Source organism: Trichechus manatus, unplaced genomic scaffold (assembly GCF_000243295.1).
Source record: "Trichechus manatus latirostris isolate Lorelei unplaced genomic scaffold, TriManLat1.0 scaffold00018, whole genome shotgun sequence".
Classification (NCBI taxonomy): domain Eukaryota; kingdom Metazoa; phylum Chordata; class Mammalia; order Sirenia; family Trichechidae; genus Trichechus; species Trichechus manatus.
In genome coordinates, this window is record NW_004443954.1 from 19981598 (window position 1) to 19995375 (window position 13778).

Sequence of the window (13778 nt, forward strand, 5' to 3'; positions counted from 1 at the left end):
TAAGTTCAGAATGGTAATATGATGCATGGTATCACCTGTCCATACCAGCGCTATTTTCAAGCACTCAGAGGATGTCCTAAACGCACACACTACATTTATAACATACCAATACGTCAAGCAGAAATGATTTTGCCCGTTTTTAGTATCAAAGCACTGAGACTTGGAAAAGTTTAGGGTTTTTCCACCTACCCCATCTCTTTTGAGACCTGCTTCTTCACGTCCTGGTTGCCACACCAAAACACCTTTACAAAAGCATCAAGTTTCCCTCTGCAGTTTCACTTCCTCTGCTCTGGAACAGACCTAGCTGACCTTCCCAGAAACTCAGCGGGGTTTCAGTTCAGTCTTTACCTCCATCCATAGTTTTCCCACTCTCTCCTGTGGCTGTGAAGCTGAGTGTTAGTTCTCGTCTATGCTACTTCACAGTTTGGATTCAAACTTTTATAACTGTAGTCCTAATGGTTTGAAAGGAATTGGTGTCTGCCTTGGAAAATGTCCTCCATAAACCCCTGGTTGGTCACAAACTATGCTAATTGATCCTGTTGGTTGCAAAGTCAAACAACTGGCTTCTAAGACCTAGCATGGAATTATTCAAATGAGATAGACTTCATCTGAAAGTCACAATGGCCCTGTTAGTTGTGTCATGAGACCAATAATGAAGACTGCGCCTTCCAGCATTTCAAGAGGAGGCCCTCCTTCCAGAAGAGCTAAGCCTGCTGTGGGTAGTTATTTCTAAAATAGGAAAGCCGGCTGGCCTTGGAGGAGTCTGGGGCTATAGGATTGCAGGGGTGGGGCAGGGCCAGCAGCTCTTTACAAAAGTTGCCTTCAGGGAAACCTGGACTCAGGTGCCCTGAGGGTGCTGGGCTGTTTATTTCTTATGCTCTGACTTCCGTTAACTTTGTTACTTGTAAATTTGAGTAGGAGGCTCCTGCTTGCCTGAAAGTTTAGGTTAGCACCCTCGTGCCCCCAGTGTTAATAATACTAATAGCTGTGTCCAGCAGTGAACTACTAAGCAAGGGCTTTGCCTTATTTAATCCTTCCAACAGTTCAGTGTGGATGCGAGAGGTAGAGTGACTTGCTAAACATTAAAAAGATAATAGAGCCAGGTTTCTGGCCTGGGAAGGCCTAACTCTCAAGTCAGCTAGACTTCATTTTATTTTAGAACTTTAAGGTCAGAATGTTGACACACTAGCCTCAGTCCTTTGCAGCACTGAGATATCTGCAGTGTGTTCACGTGTGGGGACTCTGAGAAGTCTTAAACCAGTTGCCGCCAAGTAGACTCCAACTCATGTTGACCCTGTGTGTGTCAGAGTAGAACTGTGCTCCATAGGGTTTTCAATGGCTGATTTTTCGGAAGGAAGTCGCCAGGTTTTCCTTCCGAGGTGACTGGGTGGACTCAAACCGCCAACCTTTTGGGTAGCAGCAGTGCGTGTTAACTGCACTACCCAGGGACACCTGAGAAATACTAGGTTGAACCAAATGAAACTGTAGGTATTAGACCCTTTTTTTAATCTGTAAAAATAGCAATTCCTTGTTTGTTCAAATATGTACAAAAGCATATGAGTATAAAAGGTGGTAGTCGCTCTCCCTGGCTTCTTTCATCTAGAGCTGTGATTCCTTCCTCCTCTTCTTTGCGACCCTTCCCCCTTGCTGTACCGTCTCTTTCTGCGGTATTCCCACTGCTCTTCTCCTGGTCCAGGATGCTTTTCCACCCTTGACGTTCCTCCTTTTCACCCCTAGAAGGTAAACCAGGTACAGGAGTTCTTTCCACAGTAGATGTCTCATCCCCTTCCGTCTTCACCAGAAACTCACTTCTGGGCATGGGGAATGTTGAGGGGCCTTATCTTGTCTTTATTAAACTGAGAGAATTGTCCCATTTGTTCAACTTTTTTTTTTCCTTCCATGCCCCTACCTTCAATTCTTCTTCAGCCTAAGTTGTAGCAGGGACTTAGGAAGTCAGGCGAACCTCAAATATTTAGGGATCCACTTTTCACTTTTTCTGGTAAGAGATGCAAGAATTGGTATAGCATATCAGACTGTGAAGAATACAAATGGAGTCTCTCTTCTCGCTTTCCTGGCCTCACTGATTGAGGAGCCCACTGAAGGGCACAGACCATCTGTTTACCTCTAGTTCAAGGCTACCTTAGCTTCTTTATGCAGACTGTGAGTTCACATACCCAACATTTATTGACTTCTACATAACAGACAAAAATGAAAAGAATGGACATAAACACACTTAAACCCCAAACCAAACCCATTGCTGTTGAGTGAATTCCACCTCACAGTGAGCCTATAGGACAGAGTAGAGCTTCCCCATAGGGTTTCCAAGGAGAGGCTGGTGGATTTGAACTGCTGACCTTTTGATTAGCAGCCTGAGCTCTTAACCACTGCACTACCAGGGTGCCTAAACACATTTAACATGTATTTTTTTAATTTACATATAAAATAAATACATATAAAAATAAGCCAACACTGAATGCTTAATACCATGCTGGCTGGCTGCATGTGATTTAACAAACAGAACCTGGTCATAAGCAAAATCGATTTAACCCAGGTCTTTAAAAAAAAAAGTTACTAAAATCTAAGGTCACACTTGTTTGAAAGTAGTATGTTAAAGCCCAATGCGTCTTATTCAGCTATTAAATGTAAAAAATCTATGTACTGATGCTATGAATTTCACCTCTGCCTGATGAGTTCTATGATACAGGTAAGTCACTTAACCCTTCTGATCCTCCTTTCCTTCATCTGCAGACCGAGGGCATGGTCTTGGCGGTCTCTTCTTGTGCAAGCATTCTGATTCATTTTGAACATAAATACAAAACTCTTGGTCCAGCAGCTCTACCTCTAGAACATCATCCTAAAGAAATAAATGATTAAGGTTATTCATCACAGTGTGGTTCATAATAGAAAACTTGGAAACATTCTAAGTGTTCAGTAATAGAGAACCGATGAATAAATTATAAAACATGCATACAGTCATCTACTATGCAGCCACATAAACAATAATGTATTTCTGTTTATTGTCATGGAAGATTTTTCATGATCCATTTTAAGTGATCAAAGTAAGCAATGTAATGGTATAATAATAGTAATAAAAACCAAACCAAACTCATTGCCGTCGAGTCTATTTCGACTCATACCGACCCTATTGGACAGAGTAGAACTGACCCCATAGGGTTTCCAAGGAGCGGCTGGTGGATTCGAACTGCCAGACTCTTGGTTTGCAGCTGTAGCTCTTAACCACTGTGCCACCAAGTCTCTAATAATAGTATTGTTGTTATTGTTTGCTGCTGAGTCGATTTTGACCCATAGCAGCTCTATAGGACAGAGTAGAATTGCCCTATAGGGTTTCTAAGGAGTGGTTGATGGATTCAAACTGCCGACCTTTTGGTTAGCAGCCGTAGCTCTTAACCACTGCACTACCAGGGCTCCAATAATAATACAGGTAATATTTATTAATTATTATGAGACAGTAAGTTACTCGAATTATTTATCTCATTTAATTTTAATATTAAATAATTTTAATATCTCAATAATATTATCATCTCTGACAGATTTGGAAACTGAGGCTTAGGGAAATTACGTAACTATATCTACTAATTGGGGAGCTGACATTTGCATGTGGCATTTCTAGCTCCAAAATTAGAGCTCTGTGATCTGACTTCGTTATTAAAAACAAAAACAAAAGCCCAAAATAAACAAATATACACTAGAAAGTGTTTTTTCTATGTGGTTGAATGAAGGGTGATTTTTTTTAATCCATATTTTCTATTTTTCTTCTGGTTAACATGGATTATTTATAAAATAAAGCAAAAAAAAATGTAGAACTGGATATCAGAATGTATGAACTATTAATGTGAGAATTTAAAAAATTTGAATAACTGAAAAAATAGTTTTCCTTTGTATGTAAAATTTTATGCCACATTATGAATTTAAATATTTCAGTTACCTTTGTAAAGAGTCCCTGGGTGGTGCAAATGGAGCTTTGAGTTCATCCAGAGGTACCTGGGAAGAAAGACTTGGCAATGTACTTCTAAAAAATCAGCCACTGAAAACCCAATGGAGCACAGTTCTGTTCTGACACACATGGGGTCAGCATGAGTTGGAATCAACTCAACGGCAACTGGTACCTCTTAAAAAAATTGAATGTGGAATAATGATCCATCACTGCGAAGTGATGACCTATCACTTGGGCCCTGTCTAGGTTTTCAGCGGCAACTCCTCCACTAGAAGCTGCTGTCTCTAATCATCAGTGTGTGGAGTTGTGGGAGGTGGATGTAAATTTTTGTTTCCCAGAAACTTTTTTTTAGCCAAAGAGAGGGGCCCTTATTTATGACGATGGCATTTTTAGGGGACATTATTAGAATGTCCCCTAAAAATACTACTGGGAGACTCAGATACACCCCAAAGCAATACTGAGAAGAAACAAATCTGTTCCCCATTCCAGTATCATTAATGAATTATGGTGGGAGAAACCACTATATGTAAATACTAAATACTTTCCTGGAAATTGGAGCCCTGGTGGTGAAGTGGTTAAAGACTTTGGCTGCTAGCCAAAAGGTCAGCAGTTCGAATCCACTGGCCACTCCTTGGAAACCCTGTGGGCATTTCTACTCTGTCCTGTAGGTCGCTGTGAGTCGGAATCAACTCGATGGCAGTGGATTTGGGGTTTCCTAGAAATCCATAGGAAAGTGAACCTGGTACCAGGCACAATACCTGAAATATTTTCTAGTCTCATTTGCAGTATGCATACAGACTTTTAATAACTGTACTTTTACCTTAAAAGAGTCCCTGGTGGTGCAAATGTTTAAGTGCTCAACTACTAACCAAAAGGTTGGTGGTAGGGAACCCAGAGTGGAACAGGGGAGCATGCTGTCACATTGTGGGGATTGCAACCAATGTTCCAAAACAATATGTGTATAAATTTTTGAATGAGAAATTAACTTGAGCTGTAAACTTTCACCTAAAGCACAATTCAGTAATAATAATAATAGCAAAAAACAAACAAACAAAAAAACACAAAGGCTGGTGATTTGAACCCACTCAGAGGTGCCTTGAAAGAAAGGCCTGGCGATCTATGTCCGAAAGGTCAGAGCCTTGAAAACCCTATGGAGCAGTTCTACTCTGCACAGATGGGGTTACCATGAGTCAGAATCCACTTAACAGCAACTGTTTTGTTTTCTGGTTTTACCTTATACCCCAGTCCCAGTGGAGGGCTGCATTGGGCCTAGTATCCCAAAGTTTCTTTTGGTCTGGGGGACCAATCTTCCCCAGAAGTCATCTTAGAGTTTGAAAACCTGACCTTGATGCTGACTCTCCTTGCTGCTGCCTGTATATCTGCCTGGACTCCTTGCTTGGGGGCTTCATGCCCCCCCCCCCAGTCACTTATCCCTCCTCCGCAGAATAACGGGGTCTGATTATCAAGCCCTGTTTTCAGAGTAAATCCTGATCATCTGCTTCAAATAATCTTTCATTTACACTCTGATATTACTTAGTATGGTTCTGGGAGCATACTACTCTTTACTGGGAGCCTAAGTTCTTATTTCTCTCTTCAAATTCACCTTCTTCATATCAAACTGTGTTTTATAGTTCTTCGTATCTCATAGCACACTTAACAGGGTGCCTTACACATAGTAGGTACTCAACAAATATTTCTATAATGAATGAGGCACTTATTGCCTTTTATTCAACGCGGGTTACAGAAATTAATGAGCACAAATAAAATGAATGCTATCCTTTCCACCAAAAACTGCATTTTGATAACTGTTGCTTGAAAAATTAGTACATTGTGTATTTTTAAATGAAGATGATTTATTGCTATTGTCTAACATGTGAAGAAAGACAAAAAAACTGTTTGCGGGATCACTGGCTTGAGCACGTCAATGGCGCTGTTGGACGATTCTTGCTGAGTGTTAAGATGATTTATGTAACAGACCGAAGGTTTCCACAGTAATATATTACAGTCTCAAGCTATCAAGCCTTGTTCATGCAGAGACAAAAGAATCTGAAAAATACCTACTTCTGAAGGTCTCTCCAAAAGAAATTGGAGCTAATGTTGATGTCATTTAAACTCTTTCCGGAGAAATCACTGTTACATGCATGCAATATCATAACTTCTGAAAATGTTCAGAGGAAATTTATTGTTTTTCTAATGAACTCCTTGGTTTACTTTGCTTTCATTTCAGTTGTTTGAATCATGCAACAGGAATGTTCAATAATAGAAGATGAAACATGTTTAAACATTGGCATTTTTCTATTAACGTTCAGGAATTATGTTACAGGTTAAAAATCAAGGCATTCTGTGTATATTTGATGGCAGCACTATTTATTTCTCTTTCAAATAAACAGCTATATGAGAAACATATTTTACAATGTTATAACCATAGCCATATTTTTAGTGTATGCATGATTGCATGAATCCATCACATAATTTAAAGATAGGTACAAGATGATATCTTTTGAATTCTTCTGAGTTATGAGACTCCTTGTCACTAAAGATTGAGTGCTCTGTATAATGATTGCAATATGTGGACAGAGACCCACAAATATAGGGCCCTTCTAATGGAAAAACTAGATTTCAAAAAGAGAAGAAAAGTCAAAATCCAAAAGGAATTTCCCAATATTTGTTCCTGGTCGGCTTACATTAACACTCCATTCTAGACAATATGAAAACATGAATTCTTCGCAGTCAAAAGGCAAGTCAGCCTCATTGACATCCTGCTTCCAGATATAATAATGTAGAATAAGAATATAAAGAACAGGCTGCAGCAAGAGGAAATGTGGATTGCAGGAGGAGACATAATGTAAACAGGATACCCAGCTCATGGAATATGTAAACCAAGATGATTAAAAAGGAATGTGAGGATGTAATTAAATAGACAAGGAGAATGAATTATTCCAGAAACCAGGTAAGAAGTTCCCTTGGAATGCTGACATGGGGAAGCTGGGAGGGAGGACATGGGGGAAGGAGAACATTGGCTTTGGTCAAGTGACTGAGAAAACATCCAAATGTGATCAAATCTAAACACATTGGAAAGACTCCTTGTTACTTCTCTAACCTCATTCTCCTGATTCTAGTCTCAAATGTGATCCATCTGATTATCAATTTGACCTCCTTCCCAAGAGTTTCACAGGGAAGATAGCCTTTCTGGGGACCCAAGACAGTACGTGAGGAAGTCTAACTTTCCTTGCACACTTAGACACCAGCAATCTGGGTCACAAATGCTCTCACCTTGTAGCTGGGTGGTATGAGTTGAGCTGTCAGAAACAAGCAGCGCTGGGTACAGACCTGCCAAAAGAATCCCCTGAAGGAGTAGAGTCATTGACACTCTGTGCCTTAAGTCATTATCATCTGGGCTCTTCATCATACCTGGCCTACCCACGCTTCCCCACTATATTTTTGTTCTTTCATTTCAAAAATGTAATTTAATACCATTAAAATGAAGGTGAAGCTTTGCCTTAGCTATTTATAGGGAGCAATTAAATGCATACATTATGTGTGAATGGGGCTACACTTTGCTCCTGTATAAGTTCTGATCAATGGCTAATACACAGAAATTCCTTTGTAATAATATTGTGGGAAAAAATCTAAATGCTTTATCATGCTGTCTGTAGTTGTTTGTTTTCTAAGACATGACTCAGTCCATGCATATATAAATCTGTTTAGCAATAACCCTAGCTGTGCTAAAGTTACCGTTTATCAAGAACTTTCTATGTGACAGACATATTATTAGGCTTTTACATATGTTTCTAATCCCCATAAGAACCCCATGAGGTAGATGGTGTCATCCCCATTTTGCAGATATTGAAACTGAGGCTTACCAGGAATGAAAAAAAAAAAAAAAACTTTCCCCGGCACCCAAACTAATAAGTACTTCAAAGAACCTAGAGGCAAACCTTGTCAATTAGACTCGAAAAGCTCAGCTCTTTCCAACATTCCCTGCAGCCTCTCATCAGTCACTGAGAAATCATATGAGCACTCTCAACTGGTCCAAAGTCTGTCTCCTTCTCATCACAGTAAGATACAGCACTTTATCAGCCAAAGGAGCAAATAGTCCTTATTAGGTTTTAAGAAAATTACTTGAAATAGTCACTGAATCTATTATTAAACTCTAAAACTATTCTCTTGAGGATGGTAATATTTGGAAATTACAACTTTAATGCTTCCAACATTCCCCTTGTGGCCTTGAAAAGTGGATATGTTTTCCAGAATGAGCCGAACCTCATTATAGCTTACCCCACTCCAACTCAAAGTCAGTGCTTCCTGGATGCAGCGTAATACACAGTGTCCATCACACGAGAGCAGAGGAGTCGTATGGCACATCCCAGCACGGGGAGTATGGTGACACCCTCCTGCGTCTGTGACTAGTGAGCAACTTAAGATCAGAAAGAAGCTAGTTAATTAGCAATAATATAATTGTGCGTGCTTTGAATGAAGAATCTGGTTTGGATCCTGTAGACTGACTATGGTTTAGTCCAAATAACTTTGCATGCTTCTTTGTTTCCTACTTATCTTTAGGTGATATGGTGAAGCACCAAGATAAAATTATGTATATTGGTCTACATTTTATACTACTATCCCTAAATATTTTCTCTGTGTGTGTGTAGAAGGTCATCATAGACTTTTGAAATTTGTTGGGGAGGAAGGAGGCAGTATGGCTCAGGTATCATCAGGAAGATGATATTACCTTTGAAAGTCTATTCTTATCTCCTCCCCCAGCATTCTCCCCTGGAGCCTAGCAACACAAAGCCTCAGAAGACATGGGAATGACTCTCTGGTGGTCTCCAAATCAGGCTAAAGAAATGCATTCCAGCTGTTTCATGGGCATAAGCAAGGGTCCTGTGCAGGATCAAATGATCTTTAGTCCCAGAATTCTTGGAGAATGAAAGATCCTTTAAACCCAGGCCTTACTGAGACTTGAGGAAGGAAAATAAGCCCAAATCAGAAAAGAACTTCAAGTCAGTGGGCCAATGCAGCAGGTCCACTGCCTTGTCAAGGGACAGCCTGGCTTAAGCCTCTTTTCATCACTCAGTCACTGGTCTCATCACCAATGTCCTTGTTTCTGTGATCACAGCACCCTGAACCGCCCCTCTGCCCCGCTTATCTCATTAGTGCCTTGCTGCTGGCCATGCACGGGGGTCATACTGCTGCTGGCAATGCAGTGTCACTCAGGCTCGACTCTACTTCTTATGAAGTGGCTGTCACCCATGGTGTCCTCATTCAGAGCTTTGGCCGCCCGCAGGTCCATAGCTGAGGTTCTACGCAGAGTGGGTATTAGGCTCCAGCAGGTTCTGAGAGCCGGAAGGGCACAAATGCTCCTTTCCTGATCCTCTGGGGTGCGCTGTGTCAGTATGGGATGCTAAGTGCAAACGACCGCGTGAGCAAGGGCCAGAGAGGACACCAGACTACTCTGCTCCACCCTTCCTCAGGCCACATAAGCCTTTCCACCTTGGACAAAATATTTTTGGCTTCCTGACACACTTTAAGATTAATGTTACACAGCGTGTTGTCAGTTTGCCAATGCAAAGTATTGGGAATACAAAATATTTATTCAAGCCCAAGGAGTAACAGTGGTATATTCACAACCTTCATGCCTTTACAGAATCCTGTTAGTATTCATTGGTTCATTCATTCAGTGATTCGAATGTTTATTCATTCAGCCAACATTGAACACTAATTCTAACCAGGTAGTTTCATGGAGAATAAGAAGGGAAAATATTGAATCATATCCTACTGTAATATATCCCAAAAAACTGCAAATTATCTATAATACAAAATATACTACTGTTAAGTAAAACTTTTCCCTATTAAGTTTGAAAAATCAAAGTAAAGCTGTCCTGTCATAGAAATCAATGATGAGGAATTAGCTAATTCATTCTGACACTTAAAAAAGTAGTCTGGCACTGAAGTCTTTGTAAATTCTGGGACATGTTGACATTTACACAGTAAATATGCTTTTATATGGCATCAGGTACAGTGTAGCAGGCTCATGGCAAATAACCATATCATGACTTCTAACGTAAAGAATAGAAGCTACCGAGTGGTCTTCTGTTGTTAAAATTCTTTATCCACGTAACTACCCATTACTGGTGAAGTTGTGGAATCTGTGGTTTTGGTGTATAATTGCATGGATTAAATAATGTTAATGTGTAATTACATGAAAATAAACCATGTAGCTTAGTTAAAGTGCAGTGCAATTGTTATCGCTGACTGTAAAGTGATACCAATTAAACCTCCCTTTAAAACACCACAAATTAAGATCTAACTACCGAAAAACTCTAGAATATAAACTCATGGTACACCGTAGGTAGACTATCCCTTAGTATTTTCAGAGGTTTAATGGTATTTGTAAAATTAAAAACACCTTTCTTCCTTATCACTGACATTAATTGTGCCTTTTTAAGGAAACTTCCAAACAGATGCAGATGAACTTCTTAAAAGACACGTATCAATAACTCCAGCAGTTGCCATGAAACAAACAGACAAATCATGACTTCTTATACTCATATTGAGTAAACAATTGATTTTAGTAGGGTGGATATTGGGGTGAAATTCAGGACAAGGAAAGACCTGACAGTAATACTAAACCTTATTATTAGATGAAACCTTATAATATTCTGTTGATGAAAATCAGCTCAATATTGGCAATTTTGTATCATTCAGCCTAATAAAATGATAGCAATCAAATATCACAATACTAAAAATAGGTTTTTCATATATCATTTCTCATATGTACTGAGTTGATCGTTTACCAGCTGGGTGACATTAGACAAGTTATTTAGCTTCTGAGCCTCAATTTTCTCATCTGGAAAATAGGGGTAATAATAGGTACACAAAGAATTAGTATAAGGATTAGATAAAGACAACATAGTCAAAGAACTCAATACAGTGCTTTATACACAATAGGGGTTAATAAAAATGCTTCTTTCTGACTCCTATTTCCCACTGGCTTAGATCTATTGACTCAAGATCTAAAATCAGAAAAGTGAGAATTTAATCAAACTTGTAATTTTAACACATATATTATTCAGACAAGAGATATATACTGTTAATAGGAGAATTTGGTAATGGATGGTTAAATTTTTAGAGCGGGTGATTTTTTTTAAATTTTTAGCAGAACTTAGATATTAAAATATACATATATATATATGTATCTCCAGGGAAGAATCAAACATTCCCTATATATACCCCCAAACTCTAACCCACACATGCCTCTACATGACCAGGTCTAAACTCCAGATGTTCCAAGTAGCTCTTCATTTAATCTTGTCTTTTAACAGCACCTAAACAAATATATCAAAACTTGTACAACATTTAGCAAGTGCAGCTTGAAGATTTTCTTTCTGTTAGACAAATAGGCGCCATCTGGAAAAAATAACCCCAAGCACTTGGACACAGAAACATGAAGCTTATTGGCTGAACTCCCAATGAATACCTTACACTACTTTCTTTGGCTCCTACCCTCTGCCTGCTCATTTCAAATCTTGCACACTTCAGCAGACACTGTGCTGTTAGACAAGGGAATCGTTGTTACCCACGCACCCAATCACGGTGAAGGCTGTCTTAATTTGAAAGATAGGCTTCCAAGAATTATCTGGACCCAAATTGTTTCCTCTCATATTATGACACCTGCTCTATAAAGGACTGCTAAATAGCATTGTGTATTGATATTAATGAGGAACAATGTTTTATTATTCAGTTCTTATATTTCTCAGTGTTTATTTACCACATTCCATTTTTAAACAGGAGTGTCTCCATATAATCTTCCTTCTTTCTTCCTTCCCTCCCTTCCTATTTTATCTAATGCTACTTTCTAAAAGAAAAAAGCCCCAGATACGTTAATGTTGCTTATTGTACTGATAGTGACTTTTAGTTCTGAATTAGTCTTATAATAATATTAGTATTATTTTGCCTTTCAAAATTAAGTGCGCTGAATTTAAATGACTGCAGTATTGCTTTTCAGCTTTTAGGGGAAAATCAGATAGCTATATGTTAATAATCAGAAATCAAGAAAGCCACTTGACTTTTATTTTGATAATGTAATCTTGGGGATAAAAATAGCTTTTCGTGACTTTTTTCCATATATCACACTTCCAATGCAACCACACAGCAGCATGCATAACTTCTTTATTATTTTTATTTTGTCAAAGGTTAGTATGCTGCTTTTCAAAACCCAAAAGCAATTGCCCCAGAGCTTCTGGAATTCATTTTATTACAGCCCATGATCTGAGCAGCGGGGGAGCCCTATGAAACATGTTTGATCAAACATTAATTTTATAAATTGCCTTCCTTCTTCACAATTCCGATGAAAAAGGTATTCAGCTAGATTAAAACTCTAGAAAATTTTAATGGGAACTTTGAAATCAGTTTGAGTTCAGCTTCTTGGAAAAAGAAACCCACCTAATGGAAGCATACTTTATACCAGAAGTGGATATGCCTTTGAGGCAATTTGCTTCCATGCATAATAGGGAAACTCCGGCAGGATACTCTGAGTGTTTGAAATGTCTTTGCTGAGTTCATAATGCTACTGATAATACTATCTGCAGGGCTCATACGTGTTTGTTCATGATGATGAAGGACATGGAGATGGTAATTTGCAACAATATCTCTCTCGTCTTTTTTGCAGTCCTACCCAGGTCCAAGCCTGGAGAGCGAAGACTTCAACATCCCACCCATCACTCCTCCTTCCCTCCCTGACCACTCGCTGGTGCACCTGAACGAAGTCGAGTCTGGCTACCACTCTCTGTGCCACCAAATGAACCACAATGGCCTGCTACCATTTCACCCGCAAAACATGGACCTACCTGAAATCACCGTCTCTAACATGCTGGGACAGGAGGGAACACTGCTCTCAAACTCCATCTCTGTGGTAAGGATCGACATTCCAGTTGGTGGTGGGAGTGGGGGACGTACGGAGGGCAGAGCCTAATTTAATGCAAGGAAATTTAAATGCTGAAAATAGAACTATGTTTTAAGCTATGGAAGATGTTCTCTATAAATCCTATAAAAGCAATTTTCCACTTCATATTTGTCAAGTCAAAATCGGTTAATTATTTGTTTATCACTGATGTTTATAACTAAAAGTACTAAGTACTATGTTGTCGCTGAATGTGCTGGCTTACTAGCGTTCAGATGAAAGTTTTCTTAAGAAAAGCCACCTCTCATCCTGTGCAGGACTCCTGCACAAGGAAGATCACCACATTTTCTGAATAGGAACTGCTATTATACTGGATTTTCACCCATTTTTCACTCTCAAATTACACAATTTTACATAACAGGAAAGCAAGAAAGCAATTTCCATTTTTATTTTGGAGGTACAATTTTGATGATCAAAATTTATCTCCATTAAAATGTTTCAGTCTATTGGACCTGTTGTTGTGCTGAAGCGTCTAACACTCGAAAGTTCTCAAATTTAGTGGTAATGTGTATCACACAGAAAACCAGCAAAAACTCAAATTCCCAGGCCCTACCCAACGAGTACTGGAGCCCTGGTGGTGCAGTGGTTAAGAGTTCGGCTGCTAACCAAAAGGTTGGCTGTTTGAATCCATCAGCCGCTCCTTGGAAACCCTATGGGGCAGTTCCACTCCATCCTGTAGGGTCGCTATGAGTTGGAATTGACTCGACGGTGGCGTTTTTTTTGTTTTGTTTTGTTTTGTTTTTTAATCCAATGAATCCAGGGGGTCTGTATTTTAACAAGCGCCCTGTACACTAGCTTTTTGTAAAAGCTATCTTTCTGATTTTTGTATCATCTAATTTTTAAGCATTGTTATCTATGCCTTAA

At 39.3% G+C, this 13778-nt stretch overlaps 1 protein-coding gene across 1 annotated transcript in view; it reads left to right on the forward strand.

Annotated features, from left to right (window-relative positions):
* The window catches only part of TOX (thymocyte selection associated high mobility group box), a 350776-nt gene that overhangs the window by 172248 nt on the left and 164750 nt on the right, over positions 1–13778 (forward strand). The window contains exon 3 of the mRNA XM_023727775.1: positions 12624–12866. Coding sequence (XP_023583543.1) covers positions 12624–12866 — 243 coding nt within the window. The remainder of the gene's footprint in view (positions 1–12623; positions 12867–13778) is intronic.